This window comes from Myotis myotis, unplaced genomic scaffold, assembly GCF_014108235.1.
Source record: "Myotis myotis isolate mMyoMyo1 unplaced genomic scaffold, mMyoMyo1.p scaffold_m19_p_5, whole genome shotgun sequence".
Taxonomy (NCBI): Eukaryota; Metazoa; Chordata; class Mammalia; order Chiroptera; family Vespertilionidae; genus Myotis; species Myotis myotis.
The window spans coordinates 439191-461247 of NW_023416357.1; the positions used below are offsets into that span (position 1 = coordinate 439191).

At 40.2% G+C, this 22057-nt stretch overlaps 1 protein-coding gene and 1 pseudogene across 6 annotated transcripts in view; one reads left to right on the forward strand and one right to left on the reverse strand.

Moving 5' to 3' along the window:
- Positions 1–505: 505 nt before the first annotated feature.
- Positions 506–22057, reverse strand: part of GPBP1 (GC-rich promoter binding protein 1) — a 48288-nt gene continuing 26736 nt past the window's right edge. For 2 of the 6 annotated variants that reach the window (XM_036307837.1, XM_036307836.1), the window contains exons 4-14: positions 21242–21365; positions 20886–21109; positions 17496–17562; positions 16412–16471; positions 10947–11131; positions 9538–9678; positions 7821–7988; positions 6970–7157; positions 5760–5855; positions 2674–2776; positions 506–975 (exon numbers count right to left, since the gene is read on the reverse strand). In XM_036307837.1, coding sequence (XP_036163730.1) covers positions 817–975; positions 2674–2776; positions 5760–5855; positions 6970–7157; positions 7821–7988; positions 9538–9678; positions 10947–11131; positions 16412–16471; positions 17496–17562; positions 20886–21109; positions 21242–21365 — 1515 coding nt within the window. In that variant the 3' untranslated portion in view covers positions 506–816. Of the gene's footprint in view, positions 976–2673; positions 2777–5759; positions 5856–5917; positions 6598–6969; positions 7158–7820; positions 7989–9537; positions 9679–10946; positions 11132–16411; positions 16472–17495; positions 17563–20885; positions 21110–21241; positions 21366–22057 lie in introns of those variants that run through there. The other 4 variants (XM_036307838.1, XM_036307839.1, XM_036307840.1 and 1 more) reach the window with 4 other exon arrangements.
- Positions 4752–4887, forward strand: LOC118657256 (annotated as a pseudogene).

The following is a 22057-nucleotide window of genomic DNA, read 5'->3' on the forward strand; positions in this document are numbered from 1 at the left end:
CCAGGACGAGCAGAGCGCTGTGTGGAGACCAACCCGGGACACTACAGAGCACGACAAGGTTCTGAAAATCCAGTTTATTTCCATGTTGGGGACAGATCCAGTCAGTGATCAGTTTTTCTGCTCAGGTAATAATTTATCAAAATAAGTTTTCCCACAACAACTCTTTCCATCAACTCTGAAAATCCTGGTCTGACAACATCCCCAAATAAAGCTCTTGAAAACCACGTCTTAAAATTTGGAAGAAAGTGTGGCGAGTCTTTCCTGTAAGTTACGGAACTACACATGGCTAAAGGGCAGCGTATGCTTTAGAAGGTGATAGTACGACAGCGGAGCTCGGGAGTGAATGTCTGAGTGCACTTGCTCCAGTTTAGCCGACATGCTACATTGTCTTGGGGGTGGGGCACAAAGTGGGGTGAGGATTTCCATTGTACGAACAGAGAGGCTCTGCAAGCAAACAGTGTAAGCTGCCTTTTTTCTTAAGACCCGGACATTTTAAGACAGAAGCTTTGCAAAACATTACACAATTTTTATTATTAAATGAGAACATCTCATCTGTTACATCGTCACATTGCTAGTCAGAGAAATGCCGTGGTGATGCAGAGTCCACGCTGGTCCACCACAGGCCTCATTTCTACAACATCCATGTACAAGAAAGAATGTTCAACACAGCCCAACACAGCATTCTTGGTTTTCTTCATACCGAAGTCCCCCAAAAACTCTCTAACGGGGCGTTTACTACATCAATTATAGTTCTTCACTTGGCACTCCCCCCGCCGCACGGGGACGGCCACACGAAGCCTCGGGGGCGCTGGGGCCTCACACGTCGTCGTCATCGGACGTGTCGCTGCTGCTCGTCTCCGAGTCGTCGTTCTCAACCGTGGGGTGGAAAGTGCTGCTTTTCCAGGGGCCAAACTTGAAGTCACAGATCAGGCCATTTTTCAAAATCCCATTTTTCCTCAGACCATTCTTCTGCAACTGAAATGCCAAAAATAAAAAGTTAAATAAACTGTGCTCCAGGAGTTCCTATCAAGTTAAGGATTGTGTGATAGCCCTGGCTGGTTTGGCTCAGTGGATAGAGCACTGGCCTGCGGACTGAAGGGTCCCGGGTTCGATTTCGGTCAAGGCACCTACCCGGGTTGCAGGCTCAATCCCCAGTAGGGGGCGTGAGGAAGCAGCTGATCCATGAGTCTCTCTCATCACTGATGTTTCTCTCTCTCTCTCCCTCTCCCTTCCTCTCTGAAATCAATAAAAATATATATTTTTTAAAAAGAATAGAGTAATAATTAAATGTAACCATGAATACAATAAAGTTAAAACTGTGAAGTCCACAGACGACGACATCGTTTCTGGAAAACTAGTTTAATACAGCAAAGTGACTGATCCAACTGGTCTAACAAGAGATCTCCTAGGAATGAACCCCTGCTTTGGGGGCACGGCGCTCACCGTCGACCACACCTCCGAAGAGAGGGGAGTAGCCGGCGCCGATGCTGCCCGTGTGGAGCCAGCAGCCCTCGGCTCCAGAGGCTGTTGTCCTGCCCTGGCCACCTGGCTGCGAGCACGCCCCCGTCTGCCTCGCTCACACTTTGTGGAACAAAGAGTACAAACGATTCGAGTATGCGGGATTCAATAGGAGGTACACAAAAAGGAAGGCATACAAGAATAAGGAATAAAATAGAGCCCGCCCCTTGCTTAACCACAGAGATTAAGAAACTCGAAAAACTTAGTTTCTATTTCTGAAAAGGAGAAATTAGAGCTAATTAGGTCACCGATGGGGCTTGGGAAGGGGTTGTCCCAGATTAGAAACTTTTTAAAGATACAAAGTTAAATCAATAACAAAAACAGTAATAACGAACAATAATGTACATTCTATTAACTTCAGTCTTTTCCCTTTCTTTCATAAAAACGTTTGACACTGGTAATTTTCATCAAAATCTCTAAGCACAGCTTTTATAGACCTCATCAGCCGTGTAGTAAGCCACTCTGGGATGTTTACAGTATCACCTACCAGAGGGAGAGAACTGAAGACAAGGGGGATGATGAGAGACTTTGGGGTGGCAGCTATACAGCTATATTCAGCCACCCATCCATGGCAGGATGCTCTCCAAAAGGCCCCATGAGGTGATGTCATTGTTGTGTAAACATCAGCGTGCGCTGCACACACCGGATGGCGCAGCCTTCACACACCGAGGCCTATGGCTGTTTGGTGAGCAGTAGCCCACTGGCTGCATTTACCACTCGGTGCATCTGCTGGAAGGCTTTGCTTTGAATGTGAAGAAAGGCGTGATGAGAACTTCACCGGGCACCAACAGCATACGGCAGTCGTTTCAAGGATTGTCTAATATTGCCTGACCCAGAGAATTGGTTGTGAAATCTTGTGATGACCAGGATGGGCAGATACAACCCTATTGATAACGAAATAACTAACTGATAAAAATGTTGTGCCCACTGGGTTGGAGAGCAAAGGAATGTAATATCTCTGTTCTTCTGATCTGATGACGAAGACATGTCTCTGCGAGTATTTATACTGATGACCTGTAATGTGATACCCACTACATTCCTGAAGAAAACTGTGTGACACACACCCCCCACCCTCCAAAAGTATTTTTTAAAATCCATTGTTTTGATTAAGAAAAGGCAATCGGAAGTGAACTTGTCTGATTCAGGTCTTCCTACCTGTTCACTAATAACTTGGAATTCTCTCATTTCATCCTCAGTTAAGGGAGCACACGTTTCATCGTTTTCACTGTCTTCTTGCCAGCCCATCTCCTTCAACAATCTGAAAAAAGGGAGGAAATTAATAAATTTAGAGCTGCACCCAAGTAGGATAATTCCATTTATGTCACGTGGCAGAAAACATTCACCATTATACAAAGTCCTCAAAATACTAGTGTATTAAAAAAGGGCCTGAGTTCCTGAACATGAATAAACAGATGCGATGAAGCCCAATAAAACACCTTAGACAATAAGACCAGAATGAACTGCTTGATTTCTGGTGTCAGAGGCTGGAAATCTGCAAAAGGCACTCCAGTCTAGAAACTTCCAATCTGCTAAATTCATGTATCAAAAGTAAAAGCATTTCGTACCCATTTGCTCTACCACCACCACAATTCACTTCTATTCTAGCTCATCACTAGGTTTGCTACTTCGAAAAGAAAAGACGGGCTATCTCGCCCCGATTTGCACTTTATAGTTCATTTACCCATTGATACCACCCCTTGTGCGTGCCAGTCCTCCTCCTCGGCACCTAACCACCGCGAAACGGCATGAGGCTCTGTAACAACAGGAAGAAGGCTGTCTGTCCTAGAAGCTCCCCTCCAGGATCTGAGCACAATGACTAAGGTGGTTCTTCTCTTTTCCTTCCGTTTTTAAAGAGAAGGGCTTCATCTTAGGCGCATCGGGCGAGAAAAGACCAGCGTGACCCCGCCCCAGCTGGCAAACGCGGACACGCCGCCAGAGCTGTGCACCTGGCTCGGGGACTTCAATGTTTCTTTTCCCAGATGGACATGTTTTACACAGATCTGACTACTTTGTAAGAAATTCATTCTATGTCTAAGTATTTGTTACTCCTAATTACACCGATCACCTCTCAACTGGAGCCTGCAACAACCTCACAGAATATCGGTGTCAGATTCTAAATAAAACGAACACGAGGCTGTGTTTTACAGATAAAGAATTAAGATTACAGAAACCCAACATCTTGTCTACTTGACAGCAGAAAAGGAAACAGTCTGGTGCTTTGCCTCCTCAGTTACTATATTTGGCCTCTGGACCAAAAGGTCGCAGTCATGACTAACTAATTACTATTTCTCTGTTCCTTTCACCACTAACATTTCCTCCCAATGCACTGTCTTCACCTGTAACCTCTCCTCCATCCCGATGCCACCCAGTCCAGAGTCTACCGATCAGACCACTCTCACTGCTTTTCCTAGATCTCCACGTTCACTTGTTTCCGTCAGAACCTGAACAATGCAGATGGAACAATTATTTCCATGTCACAAAAGTCCAGATTCCTAACTGCCCGTTTTCTCCTCTGTGCCCTTATTCCCCCAGACTGTAATTGATAACTATTTCTGGAATAGCTTTCAAAACAAATGATTTTGAAAGAACGAACAAACAAAAAATCGTAATGACCTTGTGTCCACCCACAATTAGAATCTATGTTAAAAGTCATCTCTAATCCAATGAAGGACTCCATCCTCTTGTCAGGCTATTCCATCCACAGCCCCTGAAACAAGCGAGGTCCGCACGCACCCACACACCCTTCTCCACGCGAACCGCACCCTTGCCGTGCCCATGTCTCACCCTTCAGCACAGTGCACAGCGCAGGCAGAAACCCTGGCTCTGCTGGGCGCTTGCTCATGTTGCGAAGCTACGCACACAGTGAGTGCCAGGTCAAGACACAGTACTGAGCAAAATGGACAAAGTTTTTCTATCCTCATGGAGCTTAGGTTACATTGAAATTAAAAAATAAATTTTAAAAGTTATCCTACAGTAGGTATAGCCCAGCTCCCTACTGCCCTGGAATTCAATCAAGGCAAACAGGCATTAAACCAAAAAAAGTCAAGTCGATTGGGCTTTAACGAGCATCACCTTACACTGAGCCTGGTCCCAGAGGATGTAAGAATTTTCACTGGAAAAACAATTCAGTTTATACACAGCAATTATAGTTACATAAATAGAAAATGTAGGTGCATAAATTATCTTTTCATTGCTTTAGCAGTTATAATGCTTCAGTTATTAAAAAGGAATTGATCGCTTCTCGGCCTTTTGGCTAAGATCAAGCGTAGTATCTGTTCTTATCAGTTTAAAAAGGAATTGAGGTCAATATACTTAAGAATTCTATCTAGTGTTGAAAAAGTGCACACATATGTCTGGAACAAAGCCTTTAAAAAATGAAAACTGCCAAAACCGGTTTGGCTCAGTGGATAGAGCGTCGGCCTGCGGACTGAAAGGTCCCAGGTTCGATTCCGGTCAAGGGCATGTACCTGGGTTGCGGGCACATCCCCAGTGGGAGATGTGCAGAAGGCGGCTGATCGATGTTTCTCATCAATGTTTCTAACTCTCTCTCTCTCTCCCTTCCTCTCTGTAAAAAATCAATAAAATATATTTAAAAAAATGAAAACTGTAGAATGAATAGGAATCTGATCGATCCTAAGTACAACAGAGGCAGAGAGTTTGGTGCCATAATTTCTCCCTTCATGGTGGTGTGTATTTCTGTGCCAATCTAATAAAATTTAAGCTTCAATGAAAGTTTGCTTAATTCATAACAAACGCACAAGTAAAGCCAAGAGCCTCCACTCCTTCCTGCAGTGATGCCGAGTCGTTGGTTTATTCCAAGACCATAGGAAGGGTGAGCCACTTCTGCCAAATACCTGCTCTGACTGGTAAGCCACCGGGGAAACCACCACAGTCTACTCTAGACTGAACACACCTCAATTCTGAGGCTCATCACTGACGAGGTCACTGTTTAGAAGATGCTTAAGACGATAATGATAAAAGCAGAGAGTGCTCTTGGACGTTTACAATAAAAAATAAATCAGATCTTAGGACAATGAATGAATAGCCACATGGGAAAGGATGACTCGAGAACCCCACTTCACAACACAGACAAGACATGCACAAGCAATAAAAAAAAAAAATTAGAAAGTGACTTCATAAAAATCATGTTTTTATATTTAAAAATGCACCATTTAGAAACTGAAAAGATCAATCAGAGTACAAAAAAATCTGTAAATCTATAATAAAAGCGAAACATCTACCGTAATAGGACCTGACGTCCTTCAGATGAGGCGGGGGCTGCGAGGGCAGCTGGGGAAGGAAGGCCCACTCTTGCACAAATTTCATGCATCGGGCCTCTAGTTATACAAGTATATATAAGAAACTTATATCCAAAACATATAAATAACTCTTACACCCGTAAGACAAATAATGCAATTTAACAATGGATAAAGAATTTCAACAAATATTTCTCCCATGAAGATATACAAATAGCTAGTAAGTACACATTAAAAAAACGCTCAATGCTGTTAGTCATTCTGCAATGCACATTAAAAACCACAAAAGAGCTCTAGCCAGTATGGCTCAGTGGACAGAGCACTGGCCTGGGAACTGAATGATTCTCTCTCATCAGTGATGTTTCTCTCTCTCTCTCCCCACCCCTTCCTCTCTAAAATATGTGTACGTATACACACACACACACACACAAAGATGATCACTTCATATCCATTAGAATGGCTATGATCAAAAAGGTAGACGGTCTCAAGTGTCCCTGAGATCCTGGAGAAACGGGCATCTTCCCATGATGCTGATGAGAATGTCAAGTGTGTATTCGAACGCATGGAAAGAGTTTGGCAGTGTCTCAAAATGTAAGCACGGTCCCAGCAATTCCACTCCTAGGCGTCTACCCAAAAGAAATAAACACAAGCTCATACAGAACTGTGCACAGGGATGCTCACAGCAGCATGATTCACAAAACGCACAAGTATCAACAGCCCAATCCCATCAGCCCATGAACAGGAGAGCCGCACAGGGTAGTGGAGGCAACAAGAGGAGCAAAGAAGTGACAGGTGCTGTCGTGTCTGTGGGCCTAGAAACATGCTGAGAGAAAGAAGCCAGACATAAAGGACAAGGTTTTAGGATCCCACTTATATGAAATACACTAAAAAGGCAGGTCTACAGATACAGGAAGTGGATTGGGCCGCCTACGACAGAGGAAAGGAGGAGCAACTACTGCAGATGAGCTCGGGGTTTCTTTTGGGTGCAATGGAAATTGTCTAAAACTAGATTCTGACGACAACTGCACAACTTTGAATAGACTAAAAAAATCAGTGAACTGTACTTTTAAAATGTGTGAAATGTATGGCTTATAAATTATATCTCAATAAGACTGTTAAAAAATGAATCACAGCATTTCTATAATATCAAAATCCTGAATATAAAAAATACAGAGAAGTAAAAATAAATATTAACCTGTGTTCTGCCTCAAGGGAACTTGAAAGAACATCAGTCTGTGGGAAGGTTGAGGACCGGATGATCTGCGGGGAAATGACCGAGGCATTGCCATTCTCCTGTGGAATTTCATTTTCATCAAAGTTCCGGTTTATATCTCTGTCTTGGTGAGTACTATTGCTGTTATGCAAATTAAATGAGTCTTCATCCTGATTTTTAGGGAGTTAAAAAAGAATGGGTTAGAGAATACTGTTGTTAAAAACTTTAATAGGTCCCAGTTCTCTTACATTGATAATATATAAATGTAATACTTATAATCATTAAATTTAGAAGACATTCTCATTAAAATAAAATCTGATGGCCTGGCCAGTAAGGCTCCGTGGTTGAGCATTGACCCAGAAACCAAGAGGTCGCTGGTTCGATTCCTGGTCAGGGCACATACCCTGGTTGCAGCTCAATCCCCAGTTGGGGGCAGGCCAGAGGCAGCCAATGATGGTTCTCTTATCACTGATTTTTCTACCTCTCTCTCCCTCTCCCTTATATCAATTAAAATATGTAAATATTTAAAACACACACACACACACACACACACACACACACACAAACTAAGCTGGATGGATACACACAGCTTATTAGCTAATATTTACATTTTTCAACAAAGGCAAAAGCCCAAAGGATGAAAATAGGCAATGTGGGGAAAACAGAAAGGCATATTTGAACAGGAATTTTTCAATTTTATTTTTGCACAGGAACTTCAGAATGAGAGAAATGTACTTTAGAAGAAAAAAAAAAAGTCATTGAAGTCGCTGCAAGGGTCCTAACTGGTATTTGCCCAGATATTTAAACGACCCATTATTCAAACCAAGAGTCACCTTCTCAGAGCCAGCATGGCTTTCATCCTCATGCTCCTCCTCCACTCTGTCCCGTTTCAACGCTTTCAGAAACTCGCTCTTCTTATCAGTGCGCATTCGTGTCAGCTTGGTTAGACGAGGCTGCTGATTCAGTTTGTCAACGGGTGAAGAGGAATTTGAGCGATTACACTAAGAAAAAAATTCAGAAATGTTGATAAATATGTAGACAGAGAACTAATGTCAATGTAAAGTTCAAAACAACCACAACTTCCTCTTTCACCTTCATCCACAATACAAAACTGATGCTAAGGTCTATGTCAAAGACTTTCCTCTATCCCCATGTTTTAACTACCCCATTGGATGAGTAAACAAAAGAATTTTCTCAAAAAAAAAAAAAAAAAGGAAAAATTTTCTTATTCCAGAAACAATTAAGGTCTGATAACACAAAGAACTATGACTCGAAGTTAGGAGTTTAAATACTATTTTATAAAACTTTAAAAAACCCTGAAACTGTTTAGGCCTGACCGGTTTGGCTCAGTGGATAGAGTGTCAGCCTGCGGACTGAAGGGTCCCGGGTTCGATTCCAGTCAAGGGCATGTACCTTGGTTGCGGGCACATCCCCAGTAGGGGCTGTGCAGGAGGCAGCTGATCAGTGTTTCTCTCTCATCGATGTTTCTAACTCTCTGTCCCCCCCTCCCTTCCTCTCTGTGAAAAATCAGTAAAATATATTTTTAAAAAATAAAAAAATAAAAAACCCTGAAATTGTTTAAAGCGTTTCTACAATACACAGAAAAGCAGGGTTTTATGCCGTCTCCCACAGTTCTAGGCTTCAAGGTCTAGTAACAGCGCCAGTAAGATCTACCTGCATGGACTGACATGCAGGCACACACAGGGTTTTATCGGGCAGGATGTGTTCACCAGGGGAAATCTGGATGAGCAGGGGGAAGAGAAGAATCATGTACTGACATTCTTTTGTCTTCAGTGTTTTGTCTTGACAGTGGGTTACAGTAGAATCAGAATGTTAGAACTCTGTATCAGATTCTTCACTAGGAAATAAACCGTAATGCCTAACTGTTGGCAAAAGGTCTGTAAGCCTGTAATGAATCTCAGCCACAGCCAACCAGCTGACACGCTGGTCCTTCCCCCAAAGCTCTGAAGGTCTACAATGGAGAACCAGTGCGTGAGAAGTGCTTCCACCCAGAGCCATTTCAAGTCTAAGGACAGAGTCACAAGTGTCTTCTGACCCTAAACTGGTCAGAAAACTCCCTGGTATTGAAGTTTCAGAACCTGGTCAAATGACACAGAAATACTTAGCTTAGCAGGCATCTCACGCCAGTGCAATAATGTGCATTTTCCCCTCACCCTCCCTCTGTCCCCTAAGTGTTAGCACCAATAAAGCTTCCATCAGCCCCTAAAGATGGTATCATACAAATCCTCGATTTCCGTGAAGGTTCAGATATCATATGCATAGCATAACTTTATCAAAAATGTCTAAATTGTCATTTTCCTAATTCTTAATTAGTCTTTCTGGTTGCTGGGTATATGGGTATTATTTTGTCTACACTTTGGGTTTTTGAAAATTTTCATTAAAACTCATTCCTACTTAATGTTCAAAAGTGTCAGCAAGTAGAGGAGAAATCTCTCAATAAAGTTTTGTAAAAGAACTTGTGAGTATTTCTGTTAATGAAACTCGTGATTACAACGTTACATCCCTCAGAAATAATTGCAAATGCCATACCTCTTTCACTGTCGTTGTTGATGGACTAAAATTCTTGGCTGTTGATTTAAAAGCATTGAAGTTGCCAACACCATATGTAGACTCATGAGAGAAAGAAGTCCCAACTTTATTTTCTTTAGTTTGGCTTTTCCATTGTGTAGGCTAAAGAAAAACACACAAACATTAATATATATAAAAATATATGGACAACAGGGGGATGGGATCGTGAGTGTGCAGGGCGGGGGGGGGGGGGGGTTGGGGGTTAATGGGGGTTAATGGGGGGGATGAGGACACATTTGTAATACCTTTAATAATAATAATAAAAAAGAAATAAAAAAATATAGATTACACAGAAGAGAGAAAAAGCAAACAATATAAAATAAAGGTGACTACATGTGGCTCATAAAGCAAATATTTTTGTATTAGATCGTAATCATTACCACACGATCCTCTTGCATCTTTTTCTATAAATAAAATCAAAGTGTGGTATTCAAATAAAAACATCTAACGACATTGCAATTTTTTTCAGTTTTATAAACCTAAAATGAGATTTCTTTTAGCTATTGTCAAGAAACCACTAGTGGGAGTTTCAAAAACCTAAGACAGTACACCAAGAAAACAGCATTATATATTATTAAGCAAATATATCATAGATCAGTGATGGCAAACCTATGACACGCGTGTCAGAGGTGACACGCGAACTCGTTTTTTTGGTTGATTTTTCTTTGTTAAATGGCATTTAAATATCCTATCTAATAATAGACAAACAGGGTAATTGACCATACCTTCGCTACGCCTCCCATTGGCTAATCAGTGTGATATGCAAATTAACCAACAAAGATGGCGGTTAATTTGCATACGTAGGCTCCAAGCGGCGGAGCAAAGATTGAAGGTGAGCCGGAGCCGCAAAGACAGAAGACAGAAGGTGGCTCCGACCAGGGCTGCGAAGACGGAGGAGGGAAGGCGGCTCTGGCCGGAACGAAGGCCTGGGTCCCGGGTGCCGGAGGAAAACCGGTGCCGGCAGCCAGGAGAAGGGGAGGCCTATTGCACGAATCTCTTCATGCAACAGGCCTCTAGTATAAAATAAATATCAAAAATATAAGTATCTTACTATGGTTGCAAATATCAAAAAATTTCTATATGTGACATGGCACCAGAGTTAAGTTAGGGTTTTTCAAAATGCTGACACGCCGAGCTCAAAAGGTTCACCATCACTGTCAGATGCACCTAGCAAAACAAGTTTTACAGATTTCATTTACTACTAAAACAAGAAAACACACGCCATTTAAAGGATAATTAAAATTAGTGACACACAAGTCAGTTCCCAACAAAACAATCCAATAATTCAGTGTAGATTTTCTAACACTATTTTCCCAAAATAATTCCACTGACGTCAACTGAAACTTGTCATGGTCACGTGTGGGGCTTACTTTTGTGGGCGGAGCAGCAGGCTTGGGGACCAGGCCTTTATAAACACTGGGGCCAGTCCCGTTCTTCACTGGCTGCGACGGGGGGGCCCCTCCGGCGGGGAACCCGGACAGCTGCAAGTCCTTGGCAGTGCCTTTCTTAATGACCAGCATCCTGGGAGCTCTAGATGTGGGGTTCGGAGGGTACTCTGCATAGACAAAGTACGAGCAGGAGTTACAGTTTAAATTTAACATAAAATTAAACCACCACAAGAATAGCATACTCTAAGCTTTGATTGTATTTTAAAAATAACAGCTGCTTCCTGGGTGAAGTAAGCTAAATAAGTATAAGCTATACTCCTGCATAAGAAATATAGCTAAACATAACTGAACAAATCATGGAAGAACTGAGCAACGTCAAGTAATACAGATAATGAATTCAGCTAGACAGTGGCCTGGAGATGTTAACTATCACCAAACCAAGATTAGCTCCCAATATATTTTATTTTCATCGCAATTTTCATCCTAATGGCCCTTAAGACTTGAAATATAAAGTATATTTTCTGCTTTTCCATTTTGAAAAGAGAATTTTCCTAATCCTTTTCATTCTCACTTATTGCCTCTATTTCTACTTGAGTTACGACTGATGAGAGTTCTGTTTTGACATACCAACCAATTCATTCAAATATTGACCACTACACTGAAGGCATTTATGAGGTGCAGGGTAACTGACTCAATCCTACTTCTGAGGTAGTACTAGGAATAACACTTGCTAACTAAAAGCTTTTCTCAAGACCACAGCAATTACTAAAACATGAAAGACTCTTAGAGTTTGATGGATGTATAATCACACAGGTGTTACCTGTGAGCGTGTTCCCAATTATTGCAATGAATATTTCTGAAAACATCAGTTTCATAAAGAGTTCAGAATAAAAGAGTTAACGCAAAGAAAGAAATCCAAGGAATTCTAAATTAAGGTTAGCTAGTGTTGCATATTAAAAGAGACAGGATCCTGTGGTGCAGAATGTTGCATAGATGTTTTATGATGATTCTCCACCTCAAACAACCAAACCCAACTTCCTCTGGGGCCATCTCAGAAACTGAACTAAACAAGGACCCGGGGGACATGGAGAGACTCTCCAATCACCTGAGGCTTCAAATTCTCCTTCCAAGTGAAGTGCTGAAGCTGCTGGATTCAAACCATATCCACTGTCTCCTACGCCTTTTCCATTTCCTTTGTCAATTGGTAAACTGTATGAAAACTACCCAAATTATTTATTCTTTTACTTTTTATTAACTTATTGGGGGACACTGGTTAATAGGATCACATATGCTTCAGGAGTGCTTTGTTATGATACATGGTCTGTATATTGCCCTTGTGTGCCCACCACTCAAAATCAAACCTCGTCAGTCACCATGGATTTGGCCCTTTACCCCCCGGGCCCTCCCCCCTCCCCGTGGTGGTCACCCTCCTGCCGTCTGTGCCTGAGTCTCAGCTTCACACCCCCCTTGAGTGCAATGGCATGGCTCTTACTCTTGATTATTCTCTTAAAGAGAAAGTGTCTGTGTTGATGACAGGCTCTAACACTGACCTACGAGTTAGAAAGTGAGTGACCTTAGAGAACGACTCGTTAACCACATGGCTCATTGCATCAAGCTCATTAGCAGGTGTTCTCATTCAAATTTAAGTTCAAGGCACCTGAAGGCAAACACGACTCTGAATCTTCATATCGTTAGTTCCCTGTCATCCTCAGAAACAACTGTAATCTACCAATAACTAATTTTCAATATCCTTTTACTATCCTGTTATTCATGCTCCCAATATCTGTGAATATAATAATTACTTTCATTCCTTCCATACAAAGTCAATGGTGGAAGAAGTGACTCAATTCTTTGGAAGAAAGATGAGAAATAAAATACTGCCGCATCACCCTAGCTGGTTTGGCTTCGTGGTTAGGGCTTTCGGACTGAGGGGTCAAGGGCATGTACCTCACTCAGTTGCAGGCGCCAAGCTCGGCCCCAGTAGAGGCGTGTGTGTGGGAAGCAACCCATCGGTGTTTCTTTCTCTCCTCTACCCCTGCTCTCTCTGCCCCCCTCCCTTCCACTCCCTAAAAAACTAAATGAGAAAATTTGGGTGAGGAATATATAGTCACATGTAATACAAAGCAAATTGGCCATATGCTTAATTTCTCATCCTTTCTTTCACTATACTCTCTACATAGCTGCCATATAAAATTACCGGCTAGCTAAAATTTTTGTTTCAATCACTTATTACTTTATTCTTTGATGTATCACCTAAAATTTTTTTTTTCTTTTTGGTCTCTTAATAAATCTTCTAGAATCTCCCTGGTTTATTAGATTTGGACAGCATAACTAGCTAACTTTTATTAAACACCTATTACATGACCAAAGATTATACATAGTAGACGAACATTAATAATGCTTTTCTCATGAGCATGATTGCGGTCATCCTCACCTAACACATGACAAAATTCACTCCGAGAGATTAAGTACAATCTTCCGGAGTCTAAATCACCAATACGTACAAGACCTAATGTTAGGGCCCAGGTCCATCTCATTCCAAAGCCAATGTACTGTACCCTGCACTGCACTACTGGAGAGCATGGCACTGCTGGCCAGATTCTTCAAAATGTTTACCTCCCCCAACGAAAAACACCAGGACCGAGTCTACACCGAGTTGTCAGAATAAGAGGCTTGAAGTCGGCACTGCCCCAGTGACATGAGGGCCCACCTTGCCTTCACCATCACGCTCATGCCACTTTTAATTGAGTTCCTCATTATCTTGACTCAAGAAAAGAAACAACTTTATTCTTTTTTTTTCTGTTAATCCTCACCCTGAGGACATTTTTCCATTGATTTTTAGGGAGAGTGGAAGGGAGCGGGAGAGACAGAGAAAACCATCGATGTAAAAGAGACACATCAATTGGTTGCCTCCTGCACGTGGGGCCAGGGATGAAGCCTGCAACTGAGGTACGTATCCTTGACCGGAATCGAACCCAGGACCCTCCAGTCCACGGGCCAATGCTCTATCCACTGAGCCAAACCGGCTAGGGTGAAAAGAAACAACTTTATGTGTGAACAAAAGCATACAGCCAAGTGAAGGGTAAAACAGTAAGCGAATTAAGTCTTCACACTAACTTGGGGAGGAACTGAGTCACATAAGACACGATATACAAATATTAAACTCAAAGAATCTGTACCACCGCAATTAAAAGAAATTGTTATTGTGAGCACACTTTTTTAAATCCTCACCCGAGGATATGTTTTTATTTTTTAGAGAGAGGGGAAGGGAGAAAGAAACATTGATGTGAGACAGAAACACTGAAATTGGTTGCGACCCTTATGAGCCCCAGCAGGGCATGGAACCTGCAACCTAGATATCCGCTCTGACCAGGAATTAAACCCACAACCATATGGTGTACGGGACGACGCTCCAACCAAGGGAGCCAGGCAGGGTATTGTGAACACTATTTTACTAAATAACCTGTTAAGATTATTTTTATAGAGACTGATGCTGTTTGAAATTTTTAATTTAATGAACAAATCTGTCTTGTTTTGCAACAGTATGAGAGTGTTAATCAAATGAATTTAACTAACTTATAATTTATGTCAATAGCAGGGTATGGCACTTTTCCTTTAACAAAGTCCCCTATGTTACTCATATGAAGGACAGGCTTAAAGAAATACACTTCTAAAATAAAAACAATTTCCACGTTGAACAAGTGATACTTCTAACTCTGACCAAATAAAATTTACTTGTGGCACGTTGTCCAATCAAACCTCCTTACTTTTCTTTTCTCAACCTTGAACCTTGGAATAATTTTAACTGTTTCCATATAAGAAGGACATCAAGGAAAGTGAAGTCATTTCAATACATAATTTACCCATATAATGCTTTTACAAAGACATTTGATACAGATTATTCCCTTCTCTTAATCCTGCTTACAAAGTTCCTTAAAAAAAAACAACAGAGCTTTTCAACATGATCTAGCTTATTTAATGGAATCATGTCTGTATGCTTGTGGTTAATATCATTGGAATTCTCTAGAAAACGTCCCATCTTTAAAAACTAGTCACCAATTTGCTTTGATTTTAAAAGCTAAACAAAATTCTTAAAAATGAACCTTGATGCCCTCAAGCAGTATATCAAGTATGAGCAAAAATCAGGTAAGTTCATCATCAAGTTATAAAGGAATAGACACAAATAAGAATGCTGAGTTGAAACAAGACTAAGTTTTAAGTTGATTACTAATGACACGTTTTCATGATTCAGTTTCTTAAGCACTGCATGTTTGTTAGGCTCTGCCAATAATATATTGCTGACATGTTGTGTGGTCACAAAAATAGCCAGTAGGAGTCCTGAAAACACAAAAACCAGTTTCTAATTATGTCTCAAATTGCATGCAAACCATAATAAACCTAACATTTTATCTCTTCTCACCCCCCAAACAAAATCACACAACTAAATTATTTTAAAATTCCCACAGGCACACTAAAACACCCTGAATCTTCGATTTAGTTTCACAGTATTAACGAATGGAAATAAGACTGATATAGAGAGCATTAACCCTGTGCACCAGCAACAGCGGCCCTGGCTAAGGTCAAGGGTACGAGCTGCATGGTGTTCCCAGTAAATCCAATTAGCTTCTAAATAGAATCAAGCTTATGTAACTACATTTTAAATGGCTTAATTACTTTCCCAAAAGGTCTTTTTAAAATTGAGATGTATGTTTAGACTCTTGCAATATTTGATCTATAAAAAATAATTTCAGGGACAAACTGATTTATTTTTAATAGGCATTTCATTTCCATTATTAAATTTTTACTTACCTGGAAAGAAGCACTAGAAAAGGTTCAACTGAAGTCTTTCCTAAATTCTCATGTCTTCCTCAGGAACACAATCGCTATTTTAAATGTTGCAATGGGTAAAACAGTATTTGGGAACCCGGGGGGAAGTGAGAAAGGAATAATAAAGTGCCATACAATGAAAGTTTCATTGTATTCCTATGGGAAGTACTGGGAATTTACCAATTAACCAAGCCACAATTAACCACTGTTTTCTAATGCAGATACACTTCTCAGTTTACCTAAGACACAGTAAAGAGTACATCTTCCTTTTAAACATCTTTCAACTAGTGCTCAAAATCCTTATTACACCAACCCTGAAATAGTAGACCCAAAATCCTTATATTAACACACTGTATTCTCAATATTTTCAAAGATGTATTTGCCTTTAAATCATTTCCTCTAAACTTATTAAATTAACAAAGGATCAATACCAATAGTATCTATAGGTAATTTTATATGACAAATGCTCGCTGACATTCTTGACTTTTTATGTACTTTCATTCTAATCAAATCCAAATCATTCCTAATTCCTTAGAGAATCTATTTAACACCTTCCAGGTGATTCTATATTCTTATGCAATCAGCTGTTCCCAGAAAAACTGAATAATAAGGAAACATACCTAAGAGAGGAGCTTGGGAGATTGTTTTGGTTGGGTATGTGTGTGTCTGGGCGTGTAGGCCTGGGGAGAGTGGTAGAAATACTAATTTGCAATACAGAAAAAACAATGCCATTCACATGGTTCTCACAAAAGTGTCTGACCACCCCCACCCCCACCCTCAAAAACCCTTAAATCAATCTGGAGATCAAAAGAAACAAAATAATTCCCCAGAGTATCACCCCATAAATACAATAAAGAACAGCACAGGAAGTGGCAAAGTTTAAAATAATGCCTTTATTGTTAGGACTAGTATGCTGCCATAGCCACAATCCTTGTTTTGATAAGTTGTTGATTTTCAGTAGAAACATACAAATGATCGTGTACAAGTTCCAAAGTGAATACACCACCTTTGAATTTGGTATCAAATAATAATTTATTTTTCAGATATCAAATCTTTATATTATAAATTTTTCCATTATTTTAAACTTCACTTGAATCTTTAAAATGCTGTCTAATTTATACTAAGTGCAGTTTAAATCTTTTGTAAGATGCTATCAAATTAACCTCTAAGCAGTTTTAAAGAAAACGGAATTACCAGAAAAACTGTCATTAAGCTTTGACAATCAAAAAGCAAATAATTTCAAACACAGACTAGTTCCATAGGCAAATTTATACATATTTAATACTCTATGTGTAACCATTTTCATAGGTATGACTGTAAGTATGTATCTTTCCAGTTAACTAAGTTTTCAACTTTGAAAAACTAAAAATTAATTTAAAACTAAATCTTTTCTTTAGATGATGATTGGGGTACTCTCAAAATGACATCCATTCATTACATTAACTTATGACCATTTTTTAAAAATTCATGTGAGTATACTTAATGGTACAAACATGGGCAAATCAATCACTTCGACTCAAAACCTTCTTTTATCTCTAATATCTTGTTTTTAAAAGCTAAGTGCCACCCTTTTGTAGCTAAGCACATCAAAACATATTTAAAATAAAAGATTTAATTCTGACCTATTTATTTTTAAAAATACAGAAAAGTAAAACCTACAAATAATATTTTATACCCCTCAAAGATAAATAAAAAATTACTTACCCCATACACCTGCAGCTAAAGACTTATTTTGATTTGGTTCTCTCTCATATTCAGGATTTAAAGACGGCTGAAAGAAAGTTGGAATGAAAACAACACAAAAAATGTTTAACCTCTCACATTTAAAAAAAATAAATCCTTTTAAAAGTAACCTCAAAATCATTCTGAAAAACCTGACATAATTATCTCAACGATTACAGAATAATTATAATCATAGCCCTAACTTTCAACTTAGTCTGCTCATTATTAAAATGGTTACTATCTATCCTCCCTCCTAGCACTAGAAAACAAGGAAAATGTCTTTAAATATTTCCCTCATCCCCAAATGCATCAGAGAAAAGTGTCAAAACAACAACCACCAACACAAGAGAATCAGTCTCTGCATCAATCTGAGAGAGACCCTTTCTCAGCATAAGGTCAAGAGCAGGGAAGAGGAAATCAAACTGTCCCCAATTCTTGCTTTCATTACTGGATGCTTTAGTGAGCAACTCGTTCTCAAAGCGAAGTGCAAATTCTTATTTTAACAAGTGATGCTCATAATATTAAAAAGAAACGGAGCCCTAGCTGGTTTGGCTCAGTGGATAGAGCATCACCCTGCGGACTGAAGGGTCCCAGGTTTGATACCAGTCAAGGGCACATGACCTGCTTGCAGGCTCAATCCCCAGTAGGGGGCGTGCAAAAGGCAGCTAATCAATGATTCTCATCATTGATGTTTCTATCTCTCCCTCTCCCTTCCTCTCTAAAATCATTAAAAATATATTTTAGCCCTAACCGGTCTGGCTCAGTGGATAGAGCATCGGCCTGCAGACTCAAGGGTCCCGGGTTCGATTCCGGTCAAGGGCATGTACCTTGGTTGCGGGCACATACCCAGTGGGGAGTGTGCAGGAGGCAGTTGAGCGATGTTCCTCTCTCATCGATGTTTCTGACTCTCTATCCCTATCCCTTCCTCTATGTAAAACACCAATAAACTATATTTTAAAAAATAAAATAAAAATATATTTTTAAAAAAGAAATGGAGTTGAGCCCTGAATGTGTGCTCTAAAGCTAATCTTAGTAGATATGTTTACCATCTCAAGTCCTAAATTTCCATTAGTTACATCAGATATGGTCCATATCATCTAGCAACACAGCCTGCCATGCCATAAAGGTGCTTAACATGTGTTGAAAAAAAAAAAAAAGAATCCTCTACTGACATTACCAAAAGCTCCAAAGGGCATGCATGCAAACCAGTGGATTCCTTGATACAAACTCAAGAGGACTGGCGGCAGTTACATGCGCTTTTCCAGGCTCCTCTGTATGAGGCAGCAGGTTACAGGTCTGTATGCCAGGACTGGATTGTAATAGCTGATGCCGGCCGTCTTGGAAGTGGGGGTGGGGTATAATAATAGCAGCAGCAGCTAGGTTGTGCTGAGTGCCTATGTGTCGGGCACTGTTCATGAAGTGATTTACTTATATTACTCATTTAACCCTCACAACACTAGGAGAGCATACGATTATCATTTCTGGTTTGTTTAGATGATAAAAATTCCATTTCATAGTAACTATCGAGTGGATAAAATGGGCTACCGAAACGGGAAGGTAGAGTGATTCCAAGGCTACCAGGTTACAGGACCTAAGCATAATTCCTGTCCTTCTCTTTCCCTCACCACTTCCTTGACCTCAATCCAATCTGTCATGTTCTTTCACTTCCACCCTCCCCCCAAACCATCACCAAACTACATCTCAAACCATGTATCTTCGCCTGTCACAGCTCCCACCCAGTCAAACTGTTTCCTCCTGATCAACTCCCGCCGGCCACTTCCTAACTGGTCTCTGCTCTCACTGTAACCCATTCAAGGTCTAACTACTGGAACCGTCTTCAAATCAACTAAAACCAACTCACATGGCTTCTCCAAAGAGGCTGCCTGGTGCATTTGTAATTAAACTAAAATGTTTTATGTTACAGGCAAGAGTCCTACTCAATTAAAACCCCTTCCTCTCTCTCTACTGGGACCGAACACTACTCTTTACCAGCTCTTCCCCATCCTACCAGTCGTAACAAAGCTCACTCCTCCAAGTCCCAGCTTAAGACACTTCCCTGCAGAAACCTCTTCTGATCTGCTAAACCAGAGTAGCCAATCACTTCCTGTCTAAATTCTCTGCAAAATACTAATCATTTTTTCTTTTTATGGCCTAAAGTCCCAAAAAGAATATAAACTCACTAACAGTAAAGGACCTTGCCTATCTTATTCACCTATGTATTCTGAAGACCAAGAACAGTTAGGACTCAGAACCACTCGAATGCTGAATGAAGAATGAACATATACACAAAAAGAAATTACCGGAATGAATCACAAGAACTAGATAAGAGTGTACACTAGGTCAATTTTTATGTAACTTGAAACATAGTGTTTAGATAAGCCAGCCACATGGTGAGATTTACCAATAGGAAAAATTAAGAAAATTCTGTTTTTAATTAGTTCATACTTATTTTTAGTAGTAATTGACCTAGGCTAACAATTAGTTTTCCTTTCCTGACCACAAAGAAACTTCTGAATGGAGAAAGTAGCTGAAAGAAAGGAGAGCTATCCTGGGATTCATTAAGAGTCATACATAAGTAATCAAGTGTAAGAGAGGCAATTTAAGTAAAATGTACTGGTAAAATAGTCTTTCCAAAAATGTACCAGCTTTCTAAAAATAGTATTATGATGCACTTGCAAACAGGCCACTAGAACTCAGCATTATTTCTGAGGGCAATTGCTTAAATTTCTATAGGGAGCCTGACTGGCATGGCTCAGTGGTTGAGCGTCAACCTATGAACAAGGAGGTCACGGTTCATCCCTAGTCAGGGCATATGCCCGGGTTGCAGGCTTGATCCCCAGCAGGGAGCATGCAGGAGGAAGCCAATCCATGATTCTCTCTCATCATTGATGTTTCTCTCTCTCCCTCTCCTTTCTTGTCTGAAATCAATAAAAATATGTATTTTTTAATATATTTTATTGACTTTTTACAGAGAGGAAGGGAGAGGGATAGAAAGTCAGAAACATCAATCAGCTGCCTCCTGCACACACCCCACTGGGGATGTGCCCGCAACCAAGGCACATGCCCCCGACCAGAATTGAACCTGGCACCCTTCAGTCTGCAGGCTGATGCTAATAAAAATAATATTTAAAATAAATAGGTTTCTATAAGGAATAAAATGACAAATTTATCAAAAGTTTTTAAAGACCAAAAAAAAAAAAAAAGAGAGGAAAAAAAAAAAGTTTTTAAAGACCCCATGGTGAGTAGGACACAGACAGGAGGAGGGCGGGACGGAAAGCTGTGAACTGGACCTGTGTTCTCAGTAGAAAATGAGCTTGTGCTACAACAGCACTTGCAAAAACCACATTTGCACTAAAATGACAAGACACTTACAAAATCCTCAGCCTCAAACTGTTTGCGTTCTCTCCTGTCTTCCTTCCTCCCTGGCTCACTGTCAGGGGTGTTGTTGTCGTGCAGTCCTTGGCCTTTTCCAGAATGGAAAATGCTGCTCCGAGAACGGGCACTCCCGCCATGGTATCCCCCACGATGATTTATGTTTTCAGTGCCATTTCTCCCATGCGCACGCCATCCATTTTTTTCTTTCCTTCCAAAGTTACCTTTTTTGATAATGGTAAAGTATTACAAATTCAAAGATGGTTATACTTACAGTCTGAATGACAATCAAAACGTTCCTAAAATAATATGAAAAAAAGTTTTCTTAAATTCTATCATTCCTTAGCAAATTTTACCTCCACTGGGACGTCCAATACCAGAATCAAAGCCGTCTGAAGAGTTGTGTCGCCGACGACTCACATCATAACGATTTTCTGTCCATGAAAAGTGTTCAGAATGCTTCTCAAAATTCAGTGAGGACTGAAACAAATTATAAGCATATAGGTAAACATATATATAAAACCTAAATACAACTTTAAAAACTAATACTCTCTGGCTTTATTTCCAAGAATTTTAAATGGTTAGAAAATGTTGTAGTTATGTCAATGTTTGGTAACTTGTAAGATGGACCCATTGTGGGTCTCCTTTCTTCTACCTTGTGAAAACAGGAACCCATTCAGAACGAGTTTGGCCACTACCTCTACTCACCCCAACATTTGAAAGGTAAAATGGTATAAAGAGAACGAGGCAAAATATGGGTTTTATAACAAAATGTAATACTCTGTATCATATAGTACTTGATTCAAATAGTTCAAGGTTTTCTTCAATATTGACAATTATGGCAATTAAAGCTACAGTTCTATTTTAAGTGCTGTCCTCTTTCCCCAAAACAAATGTTCAAAAAAATTATCAAAAGAATATATAAAAATGATTTTAAAAAATTAGAAGTGTATAAAACAACTATTTATAAAAGTTGCTGGTTTTTCCCACTACCAACTATTAATCTCCGTTAAAACTTGGAACTGTTTTGAATGCTCTGACCATTTCTCTGGGTTGTATTATGTGACAGTTTCCTCCAGGACAGGGAGGGGAGCTCCTCAGTTGCAATGGTAATCCACTACCTATCCCCAACGTGGTCCCTCTCTCTCACATGGCCCCATGGGACTTCCTGG